At 35.8% G+C, this 19,939-nt stretch overlaps 6 protein-coding genes across 9 annotated transcripts in view; 3 read left to right on the top strand and 3 right to left on the bottom strand.

Moving 5' to 3' along the window:
• Nucleotides 1-979: 979 nt before the first annotated feature.
• On the top strand, nucleotides 980-2,939 carry LOC123012396 (elongation of very long chain fatty acids protein 6). Of its 3 annotated transcripts, none has more exons than XM_044410275.1 (2): nucleotides 980-1,125; nucleotides 1,614-2,939. In XM_044410275.1, the coding sequence occupies exon 2, from the start codon at nucleotides 1,643-1,645 to the stop codon at nucleotides 2,498-2,500; it is 858 nt and encodes a 285-aa protein (XP_044266210.1). In that variant the 5' UTR covers nucleotides 980-1,125; nucleotides 1,614-1,642; the 3' UTR covers nucleotides 2,501-2,939. The 3 variants fall into 3 exon arrangements, with proteins under 3 accessions (XP_044266210.1, XP_044266211.1, XP_044266209.1); XM_044410276.1 differs by lacking the exon at nucleotides 980-1,125 and adding an exon at nucleotides 1,184-1,513; XM_044410274.1 differs by lacking the exon at nucleotides 980-1,125 and adding an exon at nucleotides 1,184-1,551.
• A 5,050-nt stretch (nucleotides 2,940-7,989) lies between these two features.
• On the top strand, nucleotides 7,990-9,878 carry LOC123012393 (protein painting of fourth). The gene is made up of 6 exons (XM_044410272.1): nucleotides 7,990-8,063; nucleotides 8,117-8,188; nucleotides 8,244-8,765; nucleotides 8,812-9,586; nucleotides 9,636-9,676; nucleotides 9,726-9,878. Exons 2-6 carry the CDS (start codon nucleotides 8,132-8,134, stop codon nucleotides 9,798-9,800), a joined length of 1,470 nt encoding a protein of 489 aa, XP_044266207.1. The 5' UTR covers nucleotides 7,990-8,063; nucleotides 8,117-8,131; the 3' UTR covers nucleotides 9,801-9,878.
• Nucleotides 9,875-11,080, bottom strand: LOC123012397 (vacuolar protein sorting-associated protein VTA1 homolog). Its single transcript, XM_044410278.1, has 3 exons — nucleotides 10,880-11,080; nucleotides 10,599-10,827; nucleotides 9,875-10,553 (listed from the first exon to the last, which is right to left on the bottom strand). Exons 1-3 carry the CDS (start codon nucleotides 10,977-10,979, stop codon nucleotides 10,040-10,042), a joined length of 843 nt encoding a protein of 280 aa, XP_044266213.1. The 5' UTR covers nucleotides 10,980-11,080; the 3' UTR covers nucleotides 9,875-10,039.
• A 59-nt stretch (nucleotides 11,081-11,139) lies between these two features.
• On the top strand, nucleotides 11,140-12,219 carry LOC123012398 (39S ribosomal protein L47, mitochondrial). The gene is made up of 3 exons (XM_044410279.1): nucleotides 11,140-11,572; nucleotides 11,618-11,851; nucleotides 11,899-12,219. The coding sequence occupies exons 1-3, from the start codon at nucleotides 11,310-11,312 to the stop codon at nucleotides 12,179-12,181; spliced, it is 780 nt and encodes a 259-aa protein (XP_044266214.1). The 5' UTR covers nucleotides 11,140-11,309; the 3' UTR covers nucleotides 12,182-12,219.
• On the bottom strand, nucleotides 12,205-17,246 carry LOC123012390. The gene is made up of 7 exons (XM_044410268.1): nucleotides 17,098-17,246; nucleotides 14,502-16,891; nucleotides 13,998-14,152; nucleotides 13,728-13,947; nucleotides 13,303-13,527; nucleotides 13,131-13,253; nucleotides 12,205-13,080 (listed from the first exon to the last, which is right to left on the bottom strand). The coding sequence occupies exons 2-7, from the start codon at nucleotides 16,884-16,886 to the stop codon at nucleotides 12,958-12,960; spliced, it is 3,231 nt and encodes a 1,076-aa protein (XP_044266203.1). The 5' UTR covers nucleotides 16,887-16,891; nucleotides 17,098-17,246; the 3' UTR covers nucleotides 12,205-12,957.
• Nucleotides 17,247-18,427: 1,181 nt separating this feature from the next.
• LOC123013367 (cardioacceleratory peptide receptor-like) overlaps nucleotides 18,428-19,939 on the bottom strand; it is a 36,866-nt gene continuing 35,354 nt past the window's right edge. The window contains exon 9 of one of the 2 annotated variants that reach the window (XM_044411841.1): nucleotides 18,428-19,419. In XM_044411841.1, coding sequence (XP_044267776.1) covers nucleotides 19,191-19,419 — 229 coding nt within the window. In that variant the 3' untranslated portion in view covers nucleotides 18,428-19,190. Of the gene's footprint in view, nucleotides 19,462-19,939 lie in introns of both variants that reach the window. The other variant, XM_044411840.1, reaches the window with a different exon arrangement.

The raw sequence follows: 19,939 nt of genomic DNA, 5'->3' as shown, positions 1-19,939 counted from the left end.
TTTGGAGATTTTGAGAAAAGTCAAATTTGACGTTAAAGCCTGCTTTACAGTGAAGTTTAAAAAAAATGTCAAAAATTTGATGGTCCAATTTTGAATCCAAAAAAAACTGACGTCATAAATAAAATATGCAAAACATCGTGTTATTAAAAAAGCGCCGAATTTAAATGTCAAAAAAATCACATTCATTTTTATTTTAACACAACAAAAACAAATGTTTATATAATTTTCAGATAACGTCTAGACATAATCAGCTCATACCGCAAATACGATATGAAACCTCTTTATAGATTAAAAATATAACATCAGTTGTAAACTTTATACTGTCATCTCATGCTGATAAATGAAGGAAAATTATTATTAATAACAAAAGTGTAGGAATTTCAACTCTGATGGTGATTCCGTAATATCAACAATAAACAAATCTATCTCCACCATTACTTGCATGCAAATTACGTAAAATTTGCAATAAAAACATTATTTTGTTCGTTTCTTCTTAAAACTATTATTTCAATTATTGTGAAATAAAGAACATTGACTGTAAAGTGCCATTTATACTGACAGCCCGTATTACTTTATGAAATATATTCAAACATTTTAATTTCCTCACAACATGGGTTGAGATTTCAATCTCAAATTTCGATTTGAATAAATGATTCACGTCCTTAAAATCAACTTTATTTTTTACAAGTTGTATTTGATAATTTTTGAAAATCTGGTAATTTTAAATTTGTAAACTTGTATTAACGCAATAGTAAATTTTGAATTCGCAGTTGGTTCAGAAAGGATTTAATTAAAGAAACATATACATGCATTCAAACCGGCCTTGCACCCTACGGCTTTCCACCAAACAATAGTTTATTACTCCATTAGAAATAATTTATTTTTTAATTGTCAAGTTGACATTACAGTAGGAACCACCTTTTTTATATCTTTTAATTTTTTGGTAACTTTAAGTTTGTAAAGTTGTGTTAATACAATGGTAAGCTTTGAATTGTAGGTTGGTACAGGAAAACAAATATTTATTAAAAGAGATAAAAAAAGTAGTATTTAGTTAACCCATTGTGCAACCTGCAGTGTTCCTTCAAACAAGGGGTCATTCCTAATAATGTATTAACGTTAACGTTGGTAGGTAACTTTTATATCACTAAAAATTATGAGGTTGCAACTTGACTATAACAAAACCATTTCATGGTCACGAGAAAATTTAAAAATATTGATAGGTAAATTACCCAGGTGTGTAACACGTGCTGTCAAAATGAACCTGACACCTGTCACCGGTCATGTTATTTGTCATTTTTCCCTTTATCTCGAATTTAAGACTTGCGTTCGCAATCACCCGCTCCACTGATGCAGTTTAGTTTAAAAAACATTCAAATCAGCTGAAACTTTAACCCCTCGCGCGACGGGTAAAAACCCACGAAGCAAACCGGTTTGCATGTCGGATCTTTACCGCACGATTTTGGCAAAGAGAGAAGCCCCAATTTGCGCTCCTCACGCTAGACGGAGAAAAGCGGTGAGTTTCGTGACGCAGGCGCGTAGTATGGCGGTGTGGTGAGTTAGGGCGTGCGGCGGTCCGATATATTTTATCCTCCCGAAATCCGTTTCATTTCCAGATTGGAAAGTGCTTCAGTGCGGTGCAGTCATGAAGGAGTACCACCAAGTCACCTCCCCCAACTACTCGTACGTGTTCAACTTCGAGTCGGACTTCATCCACCAGGAGACCCGCACATGGATGCAAGACAACTGGACGTTGGGCTTCTACTACGTGGGCATCTACATGGTGCTCATCTTCGGGGGCCAGCACCTCATGCAAAGCCGTCCGCGGTTCGAGCTCCGGGGCGTCCTCAGCCTCTGGAACACTCTCCTGGCCACGTTCAGCATCATCGGGGCCTGCAGAACGGTCCCCGAGTTCCTCCACACCCTCACCCACCACGGCCTCTACCACTCGGTCTGCGTGCCTAGTTTCATCGAGCAGGACAAGGTGTCGGGCTTCTGGACGTGGATGTTCGTCTTGAGCAAACTCCCCGAGCTGGGGGACACCATCTTCGTGGTGTTGCGGAAACAGCCCCTCATTTTCCTCCACTGGTACCACCACATCACGGTGCTGCTCTACTCCTGGTTCAGCTACACGGAGTACACGGCCAGTGCGAGGTGGTTCATTGTGATGAACTACTGTGTCCATTCGGTGATGTACACATATTACGCACTCAGGGCCATGGGGTACAGCCCCCCGAGACAGATCGCCATGCTGATCACCTCGCTCCAACTCCTCCAGATGGTGATCGGCTGCGCGGTCAACATCTGGGCCCATCAGCTCCTCCAAAGCCAAGCCGAATGCCACATAACCCCCTTTAACATCAAATTGTCAATTGCCATGTATCTGAGCTATTTTGTTCTTTTTGCGAGGTTCTTCCACAAGGCCTATCTCTCGGGGGCGAAGAGGAGCAAAACTAGGAGCGCCACGGCCGACTACCCTCTAATCAAATCGAAAGTTCACTAGTTCCAGGACTGTTTTGTTCGGTTTTTTTCGGGTTGTGATATGTTTTAATAAAATGATGTTCCAACAAATTTTATAACAAAATCGTTATAAATTATATGTATATTTTTTATAAAGCATTTAGAAAATGTGCATTTCATAGGGCATTTATGGTTTCGTTGTTACAGACGACACAAAACGACCTGAAATTTCATGATAATCATGAAGAATTAACTACTTAATTTTTATTGTCAACACTATTGTTTCAAATCGTTTTGTGACATCTCTAAATCGTTGGAAAAGGAACACAGAACTAGTCATTGTTAGGTTTATAATTGTGTATGGAATTACATTTTTATCATAATCGCAACTTATTTATTTTCTACTTTTAGACAATTCAACGTGAAGAGTCACACTGTTAAATTGTTCTGCAACAGTCGTTCAATAAAATATTTTTTACCAACTTATTTTATTAATCACGCTATGACCCGATGATTCAAGATTTGCTAAATGCTTATCTAATCAAAATTTAATGGCGAAAAAACCACTATTATTATGTATGACATAATCCAAATCAGGAAGTCGCAATTGGCCTTGAACTCGCATTGTTTTAACAAAACTATAAACAAAATTGTGAAAATTTTGTTTATTTTCTAACTGCAGTGACACACTTCTTACCCATTTATAAAGTGTGTCATCATTTAGTGGATTTGTCGATTTGTGCAGCGATGCCAGATTAGGGAATTTCTCTAGTTCTAAGGATTTTTGACAGAAAGGGAAAAGGGATTTTTGTTTAAGTTCTTTCAATAATATAGGGATTTTTTTTAAATTTTCAATAAAAATAAGTTGAAAAGAGTATGTTCTGTAGCTACAGAATACAGATACAAAAATAGAAAAGAAACATTTCTACTAATTGTTGTACTCCATTTATGAATGTTTCAGTCGAACATTCAAAATTAATGAAATTTTACAATTTATATAAATAAAAATTAATTATCTGTCTACGTTATAACAGAATTTGTGTATTTTTTATTTCTTTAATAGAATTTATTTTTTCAGAATTCGTCACTAAAGTTACATAAAATCGTCAGTAATCAATCTAAAATCGGCACTAAAGTAGTTCATTATACAACTTTTTACTGCAACCAGTAAACATTCGAATTGATTCAAATTGTCATATTAAAATTAACTTTAATAAATAGGCATTTCCCTGTTGTTTTTGTCTATAATTTTTTGATTTAATGAAAATAATAACATAATTTAACCTTCAGTAGTTTTGCACAAACTTTGTCCAAATTTGGGATTTCGGAAAAAGTTATATGTACCTCGGCATTAAAGTCATTTTTCATTACTCATGTGTTTTATCGATTACTAAACATACATACACTCATAATTGAAAAATAAGATTTTTAGTGTCTTGATCATAAATAACTGTTATATTGTTTATTGATTTTTTTGTTAACACATATTTATGTTGTAACCAGAAGGAAATTTGCGTATAAATGTTTTTTTACATAGTTTAGGGAATTTGCAACTCCGTTTTTTTTTGAGTAAAATAGATCTGAAACATTTGATTTTTGTGTAAAAGAAGAATCTGTGTAACTACTGACAAATTTTGATCAAGAAGTTCCACTGTTTCATACAAAAAAAAAAACAGAAGTGGCGGTAGATATGGCACGAGATGTACAATCTCATCTGGCAACACTGGATTTGTGGCATATCCAACAACTTTAAATTTTTACCTCGCCGATGGTAAATTCCATTAGCAGTTTGAAAATACAAAAGCCAAGTGGTTATTCTTGTTTGTGTGAGGATTTTTCCAATGTATTCTCGAATTTTTTTGACTATTTAATGAAATTAATTCGCGTGACCTTCAATTACTAGCCGGCGTTTCCACCTCGTTATAAAACGAGTGTTTGAAATAATTAAAAACGCTGAATGAAATGAAAGAAAGTCTAGGAGAAAGTTCAGGTTGATATCGAAAATCGTAATATGGTATGACTCCTTTTACACCAATAAGAAATTATTATTTCTATACACTTTGAAATAAATTTATGATCAAAGTAACCTGTGGCTTTAAAGTTATGTTGGTAACACCGAAATACGACTATCCCTTCCCTTCCCAAAATAAAAAGACTTTTTCCACATATAGCCGCATACAAGGTATTTTGGTCGTCAATGTCATTTTTTGATAAACTTATTTTTGTATAACTTGAGATGATGTCAGCAAGAATAGAAAGTCAATCGACGTTTAAACTACTTTTGAGTTTTTTAAAAGTGATTTAAAATATTTAAGGTTATTTAATTATAATTGAAAAATGGTTTTAAAAAATCCCTATTTCACCTATTATATAAAAATTCCGGAATTTCCCCGGTATCTGGAAACACTGCTTTGATAATCAATGGTGCCAACTTAATTCCACTCATAGGACACTTCGATCAGAATTGTGTAAAGATTTTTGTGCTATTCAAAAATACGTTTTGGTGTTTAAACAGAATTGTCTTTTTTTCTAATTTCGATCCTCCTCAATATTTTCACTCATTACATACAATAACAAGAAAATTTACATTTTGATCAAAAAAATGCCTTTGACCGTAAATGCGACGGACTACTAGGTCAGTTTTTCAATGAAACAATGGGAAAAATAATTCAAATTTAAATTAGAGGTAAATTTTTGGTAAAATCGCCATCGCATTGTGGAAAATTATGACAGTGATAATGAAATCAGTGGCGAGTTCATGGCTAAAATATCAAATTATGAAGGAAATTTTGAACAGTTTTAAAAATCATAAAAATTCCCATTATTACAATTGCTCGCAGGTAAATAGCGTCAATCATTTTTTATATTCACCATTTATTTGCGTAAAAAATAAAGACGAAAGTAAAAAAAAATGTGCAAGGTGACTTTTGAGGTGATCAAGCAAGAACCTGTTGGTCAAATTAAAATAGAAAACAAAAATGAAAAGACCCTAATTTTTCCATTCCAGCAGGGTTTTATTCAAGGTCACACTCTATTTGGATGTTGAGAGCTAATTTGCTCGTTTTAAGAATTCGATTCCACTTGTTATGTGAGTTACTTTCTAACTGAGTTTCCTTTTTCTCTAAACTTACGTAAGTTGTTCCGTCACAGGAAATTGAACTTGAGAAAAAGTCCAACATTTGAAAATAACCATAAAATAAGTTGGCAATACCGACGACCAGAAATTATTATAGGTAATATAAAAATGACAATTAACTAAAATTTTGACGTTTCATTTGTACAGTTTATGTTACCAACTTAATTAAGTCGTAGGACACTTTGATCAGAACTTTATTTGAAGTTTGAAGTTTTTGATCACTCGGTATTTAAAAAATACAGGGTGTTTCACGTAATTTTACGAGGCCTGCGCCTGTAAGATGCAATCAATAATACATATTCCGATACGAACTCGATTACAAATTTTGAAAAATTGGATAATCTTCTCTAGTTTGTTCACCCTTTCAAAAATTACAATGTTTTTAGTTAGTTAGTGATTAAGATAGATAAACTACAATCATATTCATGCCATCTCTTGATAGAACAAATTATAATTGTTTCTGAAAAACTGCAGTTTATGACTATTAATGAAACAGTGATTAGTTTGACAACTACTGTCATGGGTTTCCAAAAATTAAATAATTAAACGTGTATTTTTTGTATCCAGTGTTCTGTGACTTTTGTATATTTGGGTGCGTCCATTAGGCGCAAGCCTCGTAAACACCCTGTATGTTTAAATATGCGATTTAAAAAATATAAAACTCGTCATTGCATTGTTATTTATCGCATTGTTTGCTTATTTCAACCCATTTATCGTTGTTCTACTTTACATTTCTGTTTTTTTCAAAATTTTATCGCACAAATTGAGATGAAAATAATTAGGTCCTTGATAAAATAACATTATTGGTGTTTTGCAAACAACAGCAAAGACTTTACTAGAAATTAATCTTTTCGTTTTACTGAAATATAATCATTTGAGAAAATACCCATAACGATGGAAATTAACATAACACGTTTGGAAATTCGTTTTATCTTTATTTGAAAAAAAAACAAGTGTTAATGTGACTATGATAAATTTGGAAATAAATCTAATCGGGTATAATTTTTTGTTAAAACTAAAAACACCAAAAACAAAAAACAGTAGAAAAAAAGTTGTATTAAACTTAAACACACTCATTTACTTTGTTTGCATGTTGCGTCAATGAAGTGACAATACTAGACGCATATTACTCACGTTTTCTACATTTTTACAAATAATGCAAATATAAAATTATAAAAAACTACTTAATTAAACGATTAAACATACGTCAATGTAAATGGCATTTGCTTTCTTTATAGATAGAAACATATATAATAGAATAACAGCAGTAATACTGGGTAACTATTAATGTTTGTAACAAAAAATCTATTGGCGACACTGGTAATCCTTCTAATTTCTTATATCAGAATGTTCCAAGTGACGGTTAAATCAGTCACCCGTCGCAAACGAATGACAATTGCTGTTTACATTTGAAAGTTAAGGTTGCCAAACTAAAATTTTACATTTGATACCAACTTGAGAGAAAAAAATCACAATCATTTACAGTAACCGGGTATCATTTAAACATATCAAACCGATTTTACGTCAGAAGAATAATTGATGTCGTAATTACAGTAATTAATTAACTGTTCTACTACTTATTATATGAATTACTTACACTAATTTCCTGAGGAAAGTTTTACCTCAAAGCATTTACCATTTTTACCTCAAACTCTACTACAGTTTTTTAGTATTTCATGATCCTCAACATTAACGAAATAAATACTTAATTAAATATTGCTCAAACTTAACTTAAAAAATTATTATTCTTTAATTAAAACATTAAAATAAACATTTTCTCAATTTACGACCCAATAACTTGTTACCATTGTTCGTTTTTATTTCTTAGTTGTAAGATATTTTATTGAGAGTAGTTAAAAAAATGTTGGGCGTCCGAATTGCGATAAAATAAAATGCGTGAAGTTTATGCAAAATAGTAAAATTTTAATCTAGACTTTAAGTGACAGTTATAAAAATTAGCGGACACTTGCACTTAGTAGTAGACATTTTTTAACATATATGAGTTCAAACGTCTTCAAATACGTCTGTTTTAACCTTTCCCAGCACTTATTATGTAATGTTTCCACAAAAAAGCTAGGTAAATTTGCAATAAATACGCAATTCCAGAATTTTTTTAAGTAAATATTTTATGCAATAGATAGTTTCCAACATCCAAGTACTTAATTAAAAATAATTTGACCCACAGAAATTGTAGTCATTAGGAGAAAATTGGTATTTATCGTTATGTCCTAGTTTGTGTTTTAATTTGTTTTTTAACTTTAAGAATTAAAAAGTAGTAAAACAAAAAATGCCATAAAAATCGGCACTTGTTATGTGTTTTATTAGTTTCTCAATTTAAACATGTAAATATTTTTATTTGTTGTACTTTTTAAAATTAGCGCCTCACTTTAGCCAACACAAAATCCAAATGTAACCAACTGTCACAAAACCCCCTAAATTAACGTCAGTGAAAATCTAAACAAGGTTCAAGGTTAGTGTTCGTACCTGTCAAAATAAATAAATAAATAAAATAATTTACACCAGGTTGGAGGAATAGCCATGAGTGGAAACGGTTATGGTTATTATTACGCCCCAAGTGCCCAAAATTTTCAAGTGGTCAGTTGACGTGACCTCAATAATTCAACTCAATCTGTGTTTGTTTTTCCTCCAGGACCCTAACCAAAGTTGGAGCGAGTGGTCACTGGAACAGCAGCAATACAACAACAATGCTAGAAACTCAGTACACCCTTTAGGTCACGTGAACAACCACACAAACGCATATGTTGCTCCACATCGTTCTCAGAATATTTACAACAGAAACTACCAGCAGAGAAGGTACCCAAACCAATCATTTCCCGGGGGCCAACAACAGCCCTGGCAGAGAAACAATTACAAAAGACCGCGACCACAAGACTCCCCCCATGATTCTGAACCCAAAAGCAAAACCTCCAAAAAGAAGAAGAAACCTCTGTCACAAAATGTCCCAAGTAAGAAAGATTGGACTTTGGAGGAGGCGGAAATGGCCCTCAATGTAGAAAAAGAGTACAACAAACGGTACAAAAACCATTCACTTATTATTAAATTTCCCGATCAGGAATTAAACCGTGACATTGTCTCGAAATTCCATCCAACTATTGAAAACGTGCACTTTCAACAACCCTCAACCCCCAGATTTTGCTTCGTGACCCTTCAGGTAAGCCCTCAGACGCTAAAACCGTCACTAATACAAACATTTCAAGGAATCCGCCGACGCAGAATCTGTCATAAGTGCTTTAAACAAGATAAAATTCGGCGAAGGTTATTTAACCGCTGAGTACAAGAAAGACCGCGAAGAGGACCAAAACATAGGCCCCGAAGACATCGACCCTTGCACCCTCTACGTCGGCAACCTCGCTCAAGAAATAACAAAAGAAGACATGGTCAAAACCTACCCCCTAAGTCGGCGAATCGACATCGGCTATGCCAAAAAAATGAAATACACACGATACGCTTTTGTCTCGTTCAAAAATGTTAGTGAATCAATCGAAGCCTTCAAGAGAACACACAGCACACAAATGTACTCCAAAAGTCTAATTGTGCGGTTTAGACGACTGCATGGAACTGTAGGAATGCCCGGCGAGTCTAAACCCCAAAGTCCTGCGAAAAAACCCGAACAAACTAACGAAAGACCACCAAGTGAAGTCACTGTTATAGGTGACACAAATTCGGTGCTACACACCGAAGTTGATTTGAGTGTGGTGAAACAGGAAGTGAACAGTTCTGATGATGAATCGATGGGGAACAAAACGTTGCCGAAGGACTACGAACCGCCATATATGGCAGGCTCGATTGATGACGCCTTGGAGCAACACAGACCCATTATTAAGAAGGAAATCAAACGAGAATTTGAAGATGATGATAGTTTGGCTGTTGTACAAAATTCTTCAAGTGATAATTTATCAGGGATGCAACCTAATGGCTCAATAAAAGTTGAAAGTCAATCGTCAACAATAAAACATGAGCGTGACGAGGAAGGTAGTTATGAAATGTTAATTTTTGCACTATTTCAAACATTTTTTTTCAGATGAGTCATCCGATGATGATGATGATACGCCAAGTGATGTGGTAAGTATTTTTTACAGTTTGCTAATTGCTCACTAATAAATCATTTCAGAATTTCAGCAGTCTTTTAAACCAACTAGAAGACCATTCCAATCAGATAGAATCTCTGCGAAAGTCTGTTCTTTAACTTTTATTTATTTAACTTCTGTGTCTGTTTTTACGTATTGTGTTACGGTGAAACGCATTATATTAAATATTTAATTAATTCAAATGTGTATTATTGAAAAATAAAATTCACATTACGGCCATCGTGGGCGAAAACTATCAACAATTTCTAGTGCAAAAAGATAAATATTCTTACGCTACGTTTTTAAACTATAATAAAAGCTTTATTAATGTTACACAAATATAAGCAAAAAATAGAATTTATTCCTTACCACTTTGCAACAAACTCAACGCCTTTGTAAGATTCTCAATTGCGGTTTTAACATCGTCGTAATTGAGGGCCGAAGTCGCGTATTTACAATACTTCTGGGCCTTTTGTATCTGGTCGGGGCCTAGTGCAACTCCTCCTTCGGTGGTCGGGGTTGAGACTAAGGGTTTTGGAGGCTCGGGTGGTACAACTGGAGTCACGGGAGAAGACGCAGGGGCTGGTCCTGTCCCCTCATCGATGGGGAAATCGCGGTAAGGTCTGGGTGAAATAACTAGATTGTTTTGGGTGCTGTCATCTTCACCGTCTTTGGACACATCAATGACGTTCTTCAAGTGATCGTCAGGGCCCCCCGAGGTGGGTTTGTCACCAGATTTGAGACAATTGTGGATGTAAGCTGCCTTCCATTTTGCGTATTTTTTCTTATCGGCTATTTCCTCGGATTGTTCACCAAACTGCTCCAGAATGTCCATTAGGATGCCAGCGGTGTAGAAAGCCTTGATCATGTTCCTAAAAATTCAAATTATTTGGTGTTTTCAACACGTTTTGAGTTACTTGTTGAAGTTTTCAGCCCTGTCTTGGGCGTCAGCAAAGGCAAATAATTGCATGGCGTAATTTTCAATCATAGCCTGTGCCACTGTCTCATTTGTAATTCCCTCAAGTTCGTGATTAGACTTCTTTGTTGACTCTAACCAGTCCATCAAAGCGATTAATAAATTTGAAACTTCTGGGGGTTTTTTGCCCGGAATTAGCTTCATAGCTGACTGGCAAGCATACATACGAGCTAAAACAATCAATCAGGTATTTCTGTGTAAAAAAAAATCGTAATTTCTTACCCCAATAGCTCACAACAATATCACGAGTCTCATGCTCATCGGCCACTTTTAAGACGTGGGCAATGGACTTAATTATGGGCGGAACTGGAGGAAAACCCATTTTCTACATCCAACTCTTCTCCAAAAGCTTCAAATTATTCGTTATCACAAATTTTCAATGTTTTGGTTTGGTGACTAATTTGACATATGTCAAAGTTATTTAATCTACTTCAAGTACTAACGAATTCCATCAAAAAAAACAAAATCAAAAGCAAAAATTCGTAACTTTTTTATCGGAATGTTTCATAAATTGGGTACCTCAAATATTGATTAAAATTATCAATGTTTTGGTGTAGTTAATTTAATTGATTTAATAAATGTCAAAATTATTTCACCTATTTCAAATGAATCGAATTCCACAAATGGAGAATCGGACAAAAAGTGGGGTTATATGAATCACACTAAAATGTTTAATAAATTGGGTAATTTAAGTGTTAATTTCGGGAAATTGGCCCTCAGATCATTAAAACACCCCAAAAGTGCCTCCCCTGGGAGTGATTTGGTGAGATGTATTTCGGTTTTGGCCCCCAAAAGGGGCCTTATGGAATTTTTCGACGATGAGAAGAACTGGGGGGCGACGGAGGTCAAAAGTGGCCGGTCGTGGAACAAAGAAGAGCTGCGACTGAAATCAAACACTGATCTGCATAAACTTTGGTAAAATTTCACAAAATGTGTATTTTTTGCTAAAATTTGTCTCAGGTACGTTTTACTGAAAGAACGCAACATGTTGTTGACCATGGAACAGGAGGCCAAAGACCAAACTCAGTTATTTCCAAGCCCTGAGCGTTTAGACAAAGTTGAGGAGTCGATGGAGAATTTGGAAGCTGTAGTGAGGGAGAGAAACGTTGCTTACCACCAGTTAGAGAGGGGCGAAACGGGCGAAAGGCCGGGGAAAGTGAGAACTGGCCCCCTTGGATTGAAATCCTATGACAAGTACTGTCTCAAGCTATAAAGTATAAACGCTAATCGTTGTTTTGTAGAATGCGTCAGTACACAATACCCCAATTTATGAACAAAAAGCACCGCGAGACGCATGAAGAATATCGCCCCAATAGAGACGCTGAAGATTTCTTATTAAAATACAGAGAAAAACTCTATTTGACTAAGAGGAGACAACAAAGGCGGGATTTCAACCACGTTGTTGGCTTGCTCAATAGATTCCCAAATATGGACATGCAAGCTCTTAAAGAACAATACCCCGATGTTGACATAGAAAAAGCCAAAGCTAGTAGAAAACACAGAGGCCACTTTATCCCAAAATAACGTAAAATATGTTTGAAATAAAATTCAGTTTAATTGGTTTTATTGAGTATTAAGGACTACATCATTTAGTACAGTGAAGTTAATATCTGAGCAAAAAATACTTAGGTAAGTTGGAATCAAATTAATTATCACTACATCACAATTGAACCGTTAACAAATTTTAAATAATGTTCAACAGCACCAAATTATTCCTAACTGAAGCACCATTCAAGACACCGGGTGACTATTAATGTTTGTGACAAAATACCTATTGGCAACACTGAATTATTGCCATTTGCCTATAAAAGTTTCAGTTTGAAAGTCAAGGTTGCCAAACTAGAATTTTAAATTTGACACCAACTTGAGATAAATCATAATCATTTAGTCACCGGGTACATGGGGTAACAATATCTTCAAATTGAGAAAAACGGATTATGTTCAATATCAATCCCTTTAAATATTTTACTTTGGCTTTAAGATTTGGACAATTCTAAATTCAAACGGTAACAAAATATCACAGTTCTTCTAAAACTCCAAACAAAACCGATTAAAATTACCAAATCTCAGCCAAAAGAGTGACATTTATTACCATGCTACTATTAACTAAGCTGTGCTTTGTCTACATGTGCATTACAGCAAGCATTGATACAAAAACTATTTCAGTATCTATCACATTTGTATATCAATCAATAAATAAAAGAAAAATGACTAGAAAATTAAAATAAACTTGGAATTGCCTAGAAAAATATATCAAGCGGCCATATATACAGTTAAAAAAACTGAAATAAAGCAATAAATTACAGAAACTGTAAATGTACACTATTAGACGGCCAGAGTTGTTTCAAAGAAGTATAAATATCCACACATTTCTTGCTCAAGGGGTCGCTTTCCGGGATAGTACTCAACGGGAAACTATCTCCCTGTAAAGCACAATTATTTCCTATTTCAAAAATCACCCCAAACTACTCACATTTTCATTATTGTAAGTCCAAAGAACCTCCAAAGTTGATATAAAATTCTCAAGCTCGACATTCGTCGCAAAATATAAAATCCAATCGCCGCTACACTCGTGCACCTCTCTGCACGAAAACTCCTAAGCATACGAATTAATCACGGAGATTACACAGAAACAACTGACTTACCAAAACACACCAACTCTGCTCAGCGGAAGGCAACCGAAACGCCACCAAATCGCTTATCGCAGCACATGACAAAACTTGAGGGCCTTTAATCGGCTGGTGCTGGTTTTTCGGGGGCAACAGCGACGAAACCGTGCACGGAAAAGCCTCCCTCACCGTCAAAATGTGGTCACTCGTCATCAAAAGCGAACACGATTGAGTCAACATTTTCTCTTTCTGGTTGTAGCCCTACAGGTAATTTAAAGCTCTGGTCAAGTGCCCGCGAATTTGAAATTAAGTTGGCAAACCTTACAATCAGTTACATGATTGACACTAGTGATTTATTTGGTTATTTTTATGTAAAATGCAACACAAATATTGGTGAAAAAGTGACTCTGACAGTATGTCTCAATGTTGCCAACTTAATTCCAAAGTCACAGCCTACTTACCCCGCTCGCTGCGTGTACTAAATATTGCAACCAATCACTGGCGACGTACTCGTCGGGGGCTGCCAGATGCAGACTTTTCCCTTCGACGATTAACTGGAATGTATGTGGTCGAGGACAGTTGAAGACGCGTCGAGCCCCCTGACATGAGCCATTTATTAGGGGAAAAACACGCATTGGAACCCTTTGGGAGGCCGATGATAGCATATAAAGAACACCAGCCCTACATTTGCTCTTTAGTAACTAATTGAAAAAAAATTCACAAAATTTTACTTAAGTATAAAGTAGGCGGTTTCCCATCGTGCCTCACTGTCGGACGTTTTGAACATCAAAGGACCCTCCTTGTTGGGACCCAAAGGAGTTACCTCCGGTATATCCGGATTAAAATCTTGAATGTTTACGATGCTATAATAAAAATATTCCTCCTCCTACAAGCAAAAATATAAATTTGGTAACAAGTGTCAAGGGTGCTCTGAAATATGAACCTATGTCTTGAATACCTCATTTGTTAAATTTGATATTTTTTGACACCTCTCGTTAAATATTCATTAAAACCAATTCTTTCTAAAGAAAAGCACTAAGTACTTTGAATAATTTAATATTTTAATAAATATAACTAGGCAGGACACACGTTCATGGAATTTTCATAGCACTTTTGGCCACTTGTTATACCGGGTGACTTTAATGCTTGTAAAAAATCTATTGGCAACGCTGAATTACTAAATTTGGAGCCAGATTATAAAAACAGTCATTTAGTCACTCGGTGAGGAAAAATACCTTGTCGACTGAAGTTTGTTTGCAAATCGCTCTTCTCAAATTCCCCATATCCCTCATACTGAGATGTTTGACAGCTGGTAATCGTGGTTTGCTCATATCACGTCTCATTGCTACTTCAAGTTGCCCCACAATATCACCGGTTATTTTTCCACACCCCGTTGTAATAATACATTGCATGTCTTTATCGTAATTTGATAAATGTATAGTTTGTTCACTTGGCCCTATTAGAATCGTATTGAGCTCATTATATGGCAGAACAAAATGATTGCAAAGCGAATTTCCCATTTTGATTCCTGTTATGTAGAGAGTTGTATCGCTTAGGATCAAAAGCAGAGGTTTGCTCTCGCCATTCGTGGCATAAGCGCTGCGTACGGGAAAAACCCGCAAAAGGCATTCCATTCTACTTCTGAAAATCTCCTTTTTCAACTGCATCGCAAACTTTTGATCGACCACATCCGAATTTTTACACGTTTCCATCCCTTTTAGAATCTCCCGTTCCAAGGCCTCATCCACCTCATCCCGCCCCTTGTACTCAAACTGGACCCCTTTCACATACAACCCCATGTACTTGCGACAACTCTTCTGCTTATTCTGCGCTTTCGCATCTAACATTTTCTTCAAAGTGACGTTGCGCAAAAATCGATTTATGAGCGAGGATTTCGAAGTGGCCGGTTTTAAATTTTGCAAACTTTTACCCAAACCACTCTCCTGCTCACTTGATACTTTAAACGGACTTAATGAGTAATGATTGCTTTTACTCACTCGCCGTTTCGGCGAGTGCAAATGCCGAGTGGGGTTTTCCCCCATGTCCGAAATAGTCTCATTATCAGACCAATCCATTTTCGTGCTTGAAGCATATTTACTGATCGAGTTTTTGGGACTTTTGTATTCGACTTCTTGGACTTCTTCAATACTGTTGCTTTTTTCCGGTACTGGATTCGGGACGATCTCAAAATCGTCCGGTTCCTTTTCCGGTTGTTTAGCCTTCTTACGGAAAAAGTTAAACTCCTTTAAGATCATTTGATACACAGTCGAACTTTTCGGTTTATTTTCCTGCTCGAAAGATTTCTGAAACTTGTCGTATTCGTACGAGTAACTTATCCCTTTGTGCTCGTAAACATTGCTATCACAAACGATAACATTCGCTGGGAGATTCTGATTCGTGGGGTAATTCGGGTAAAACCCCTCGCTTGCCGTCAACTTGAGATTGGTTTTGTTCGTCGGGAGAGGTTTGTCGGTTACAACCGGTTGTGCAACGATCGGTTCAAACGCCAAATTCGTGCAAGATTTGCGCCGGTTCGACTCATAAACCGCAAAGTCTTCTTGCCCCTCCGGGACCCCCCTCTCCGCTAGGGGAACCGACGTCGAAAACGTTAAAATATTCTTCAAACTACCGAAAATATTCGAATCTAGTAGATTACTCTCCGATTTTCGCTTTCGATTCGTTTCTTCTTGGACAATTTTCGTGTCAATTTTCCTCACTTTGGATTTCTTCAAACAACTCGATTTCGGTTGCATCAAAGTCGGCTTTTTCTTTTCGTCGTCTTCATCACTCCCGGTGGAGCTCGACGAAGTTGAGGAGAATCGCGTGTTGCGTTGGCAATACAAGTCCGATTTGGTCTCCCTCTCTGTGGGGGCTTTCTCGTAGTAGGGGGCGTCGCCCTCCGCGGCCCAACTGTACCGCCCCTTGACCACGTCCGGCCTCCGCACAAAGCCCCGCTGGAAGAAGCTGAGCGAGACGTCGGGCTCGTGCGTGATGAAACCATGATTGATGTGAATATCGTCGATTTTCGTACTGTTTAAAATGTCCTCGTGGAAGGAGACTCGCTTCTTGGGGGTGTCCGATTTTGATTTTTTCTTGCGTTGGCGCCGGAAAACGATCTGTTCTTCCGGTTTTTCAACCACTTTCAGGTTTTCGTTCACTTCCTCCGACATGCTGACGTGCATTTGGTCGAGATTTTTGTTTTGAAGGGTGTAGTCGAGGAGCTCATAGCTGTTCAACGAAACATTCATCAAGTCCGAGTCTTTGATCGGATGCTCCATTTCGAACACCTCGTCGCTGAGAGACTTGTTCAAGACCTCTTTTTTCGACTTTTCGAGACATTTCGAGATGCCAGCCTCGAACTTGTCGAAATAATGGTTAAAATTTTGATTGAATTCTTTATTGTCAGGCTTATCGGCGTCGATATCACAGCCAATTCCACTAACGGACATCACGGACGTGATTTCGCTCTCGCTGTCCAACAACTGGACTCCGGAGTCTCCGGGGGAAGCCAAACTCGACGTTGTACTCGATGTCATTTGCAAATCTTGACTGTTTTGGTTTTTGAGCTTTACATCCGGGGTTTTGTGCTTGGAAAAATCGACGATTTCCTCAACTTCCATTGTTGCTAGAACCGGAAAATGTGACACCCTAAATATTGATTTCTTAATGTCTATTCGTACACACAATGGATTCAAACGAGAATGGATGTAGACGGTTAAATATAAAAATGACCTTATTATAGGGACATAAAAACACCCAAAACAGATGCAGCAAAAATAAACAAGCACATATGACTGATGATTCATCAGGTTGCAGGAAAAAAATTGTTACCTTAATATATTGTCCTCGTGGTTTTTCTTGCGGTGGGGTATTAAAGGAGTATCATTTTTGTGACTACATTGCACGTAATAAAGAAAATCATCATTATTTTTGTCAGGGTGCGAAACTAATCACACTTTTGAGCATGCGTTTGCTGTCACTTTGACGTTTTAAAACGTCATTGATATTTAGAGAGAGAAGACAACAATAAATTTAATACGAGTGAGTGAAACAAAAAGTAATTAATAGACTGCATGCAGTACATTTAAAAATTACTGGTTGCCTAAGCTTTGATTTTACAATTTTTATTTTTTTGAACTTTAATGAAAAAGAGTGGAAAGATTCGAAATTAGAAATGTTTTAATTATTTTTAACTTTAGTTTTAAAATTTTTACTGTTTAAAAAAATATATTTTTTTAAATTGTTTTTCAAAAACTAAAAAATTGCTTTTTTTCATTCTTGTTTATTTTATATCTTCGACAATTTTTTGTTAACAATTACATAAGTGAATTAGTACTGCCAACTAGAGCAGTAAAGAAAACTAGACATTGCTCAACCAACCTAACAATTTATCAACTTAGCGGGGATTTTAATATTGTAGTACACCACAGAAAGTAGTCTAATATGTGTAATGTTCTAACTCAGAGTATTATGCCTAGTTTTCTTGGTCATTTTCCTGTGTTCTATGCATTTTTTTTCAACAAAAACCCGTATTTCTACGAAAACATCAAAAACAACGTTGACTTTGACTTTTTACCCTGATTTTTAACCCTAACTTCTATCTCAGATTTTTCAAAGAACATCATTTTTTAGGAAAATGAATGTATTTTCAAGTTCTAGTCTTTGAAATTTGTTTAGTTTGAAAAACAGCTCATTGAAGTCTGTTGAAAAACACAAAAAAATAAGAAAATTACCTATTTTTAGACTAATTTTACCTATTGAAACATCAATTTTTTATACACACTACCATTTTTTATGGCCTTTTTTAAAATATGTGTCATATTTTTTTGACAAAAATAAAGAAAACTACCCTTTTTTATGATTTTTTAAAAATGTGAGCCAGACGTAACAACTGAATCTGTGGTTTTTGTTGAAAAAAAAATGCATAGAACATAGGAAAATGATCAAGAAAGCTACGTATAATAATCTGAGTTAGAACATTACACATATATTTGACTACCTACTTCAGAATTGTTGGTTCCTTAAGCTTACATTCTGCAGATCATAACAATTTTATATATAACTTACTTACCTATAACTTTAAATTAGGTATTATTTAATCGAAGAATTGTTGTTTTTTATTTGGTATTCAGGGAAAATTAAGGCGATTGTTTTTGTCATGTATTTATTATACATATAATACACTGAATATATATTACATATAAAATATATCTCTCATTTTGAGCATAAGAAATTTTTACAAAAATTCTACCTAGAACACTATCTTAAATTCACTAAGTTTTACGTCTTCTACAGGCATACACTTTTAAAATACATGGTAAAAAATGTAACAAATAGTATCTTTTTCATCTATATAATAAATAATTTTCTATTTTTATTTAAGTATACTGTATATTTCCCTTTCATGTTATTTTTAAACTAAGATTCCACATATAAACATGTTTTTGGTGGATGCGCCGGGTTATTTACAGCGCCTCAATTGTTGAAAAATCTTTGATGTGATTTATTACATGTAGGAATAGAAAAAATACAAGCTTAAAATTCAACACTTAATACTGGAGCTGGACAAACCCATTAACACACAAAACATTTGAAACACCCTGTTTAACAGTTATTTTTACACATATTTACAATGCAAACTGAACCTATTTACAGATATTTACACGAGAAAATGGTGGACGTGTGCTGATTTATTTAAACTAGAACTACCAGAAATTTATTGTTACTCTATTGTCATGGTTCGCTAGTGTAGGGAAAAATTGAAAGCTTTGGTTGTTACACTATAAATAAAAAATAAATAAAAACGTATACAAAAAATCACATAATTTGAGACCAAAGCTTATGTTAAAAATACCGCAAAAACGCTGATTAGCTTCGTATTTGTCGCCCGGGGCTTCCCCAGCTCCTGTTTAACACGCAAGTGACTAGACAACGGAGATGACGACTTTGTGGGTGTTGTTGAGGGCGGGCTGCAGCCTAATTGTGTGCCTCAGGGAGGCCGCAGAGCCCGATCGTCGCGTGGAATGGTTCAAAGAGGTGGTGACGGTGCCGCTCGAGTCGCCGCCACCGTAACCGAGACAGTGACCGGAGCCCTGGACTCCGGGGAAACACAACGCGAGGCAGTTGGCTATCCACGAGAACGGTGGCAGCTTTCTGCACGGATCGAAGTTTAAATGTTTTAGTAATGAACAGCATCTACAGAAAAAACTGTGTAAGATGTCTGGTAGGTTAGTCACAGTAGGTGGAACGCTAATCTACACAAAAGGGCCGCTTTCTTCAGCTTACAATTGAAGAGGAAACACGAATAAAAAACATGTTTTTTGTGTAAATATTCCCTGGTGGGGGAAGTGTGAATCAAGAACACGACATGACTTCCGTCTCTTTTAGACATTTGACAGCTTCTGACATTTTTGTATTAAAGTCAGAGTAAGTTGAAAAGAGATAGACATAAGCACGTCATTCGAATTATTAATTAATCCACACACATATTAAAAACACAAACTATACAAGAATTTTGATTTAGCTTTTTGTTATACACAAATCAAAATAATCTTTACCTGATAACAATTGTTACAAGTTTTGCGATAAACAAAGCTATAATTAGTGCGATCGTAACAATGAGAAAATATTATTAAAGCCTCGAAATGAATCACAGTGACAGTGAAAAAAAATC

This window comes from Tribolium madens, unplaced genomic scaffold, assembly GCF_015345945.1.
Source record: "Tribolium madens isolate multiple individuals breed KSU strain unplaced genomic scaffold, Tmad_KSU_1.1 Scaffold_96;HRSCAF=242;Tcas5.2_LG5, whole genome shotgun sequence".
In the NCBI taxonomy this organism is placed as follows: Eukaryota; Metazoa; Arthropoda; class Insecta; order Coleoptera; family Tenebrionidae; genus Tribolium; species Tribolium madens.
This window is presented reverse-complemented; position numbering and strand designations above follow the sequence as displayed.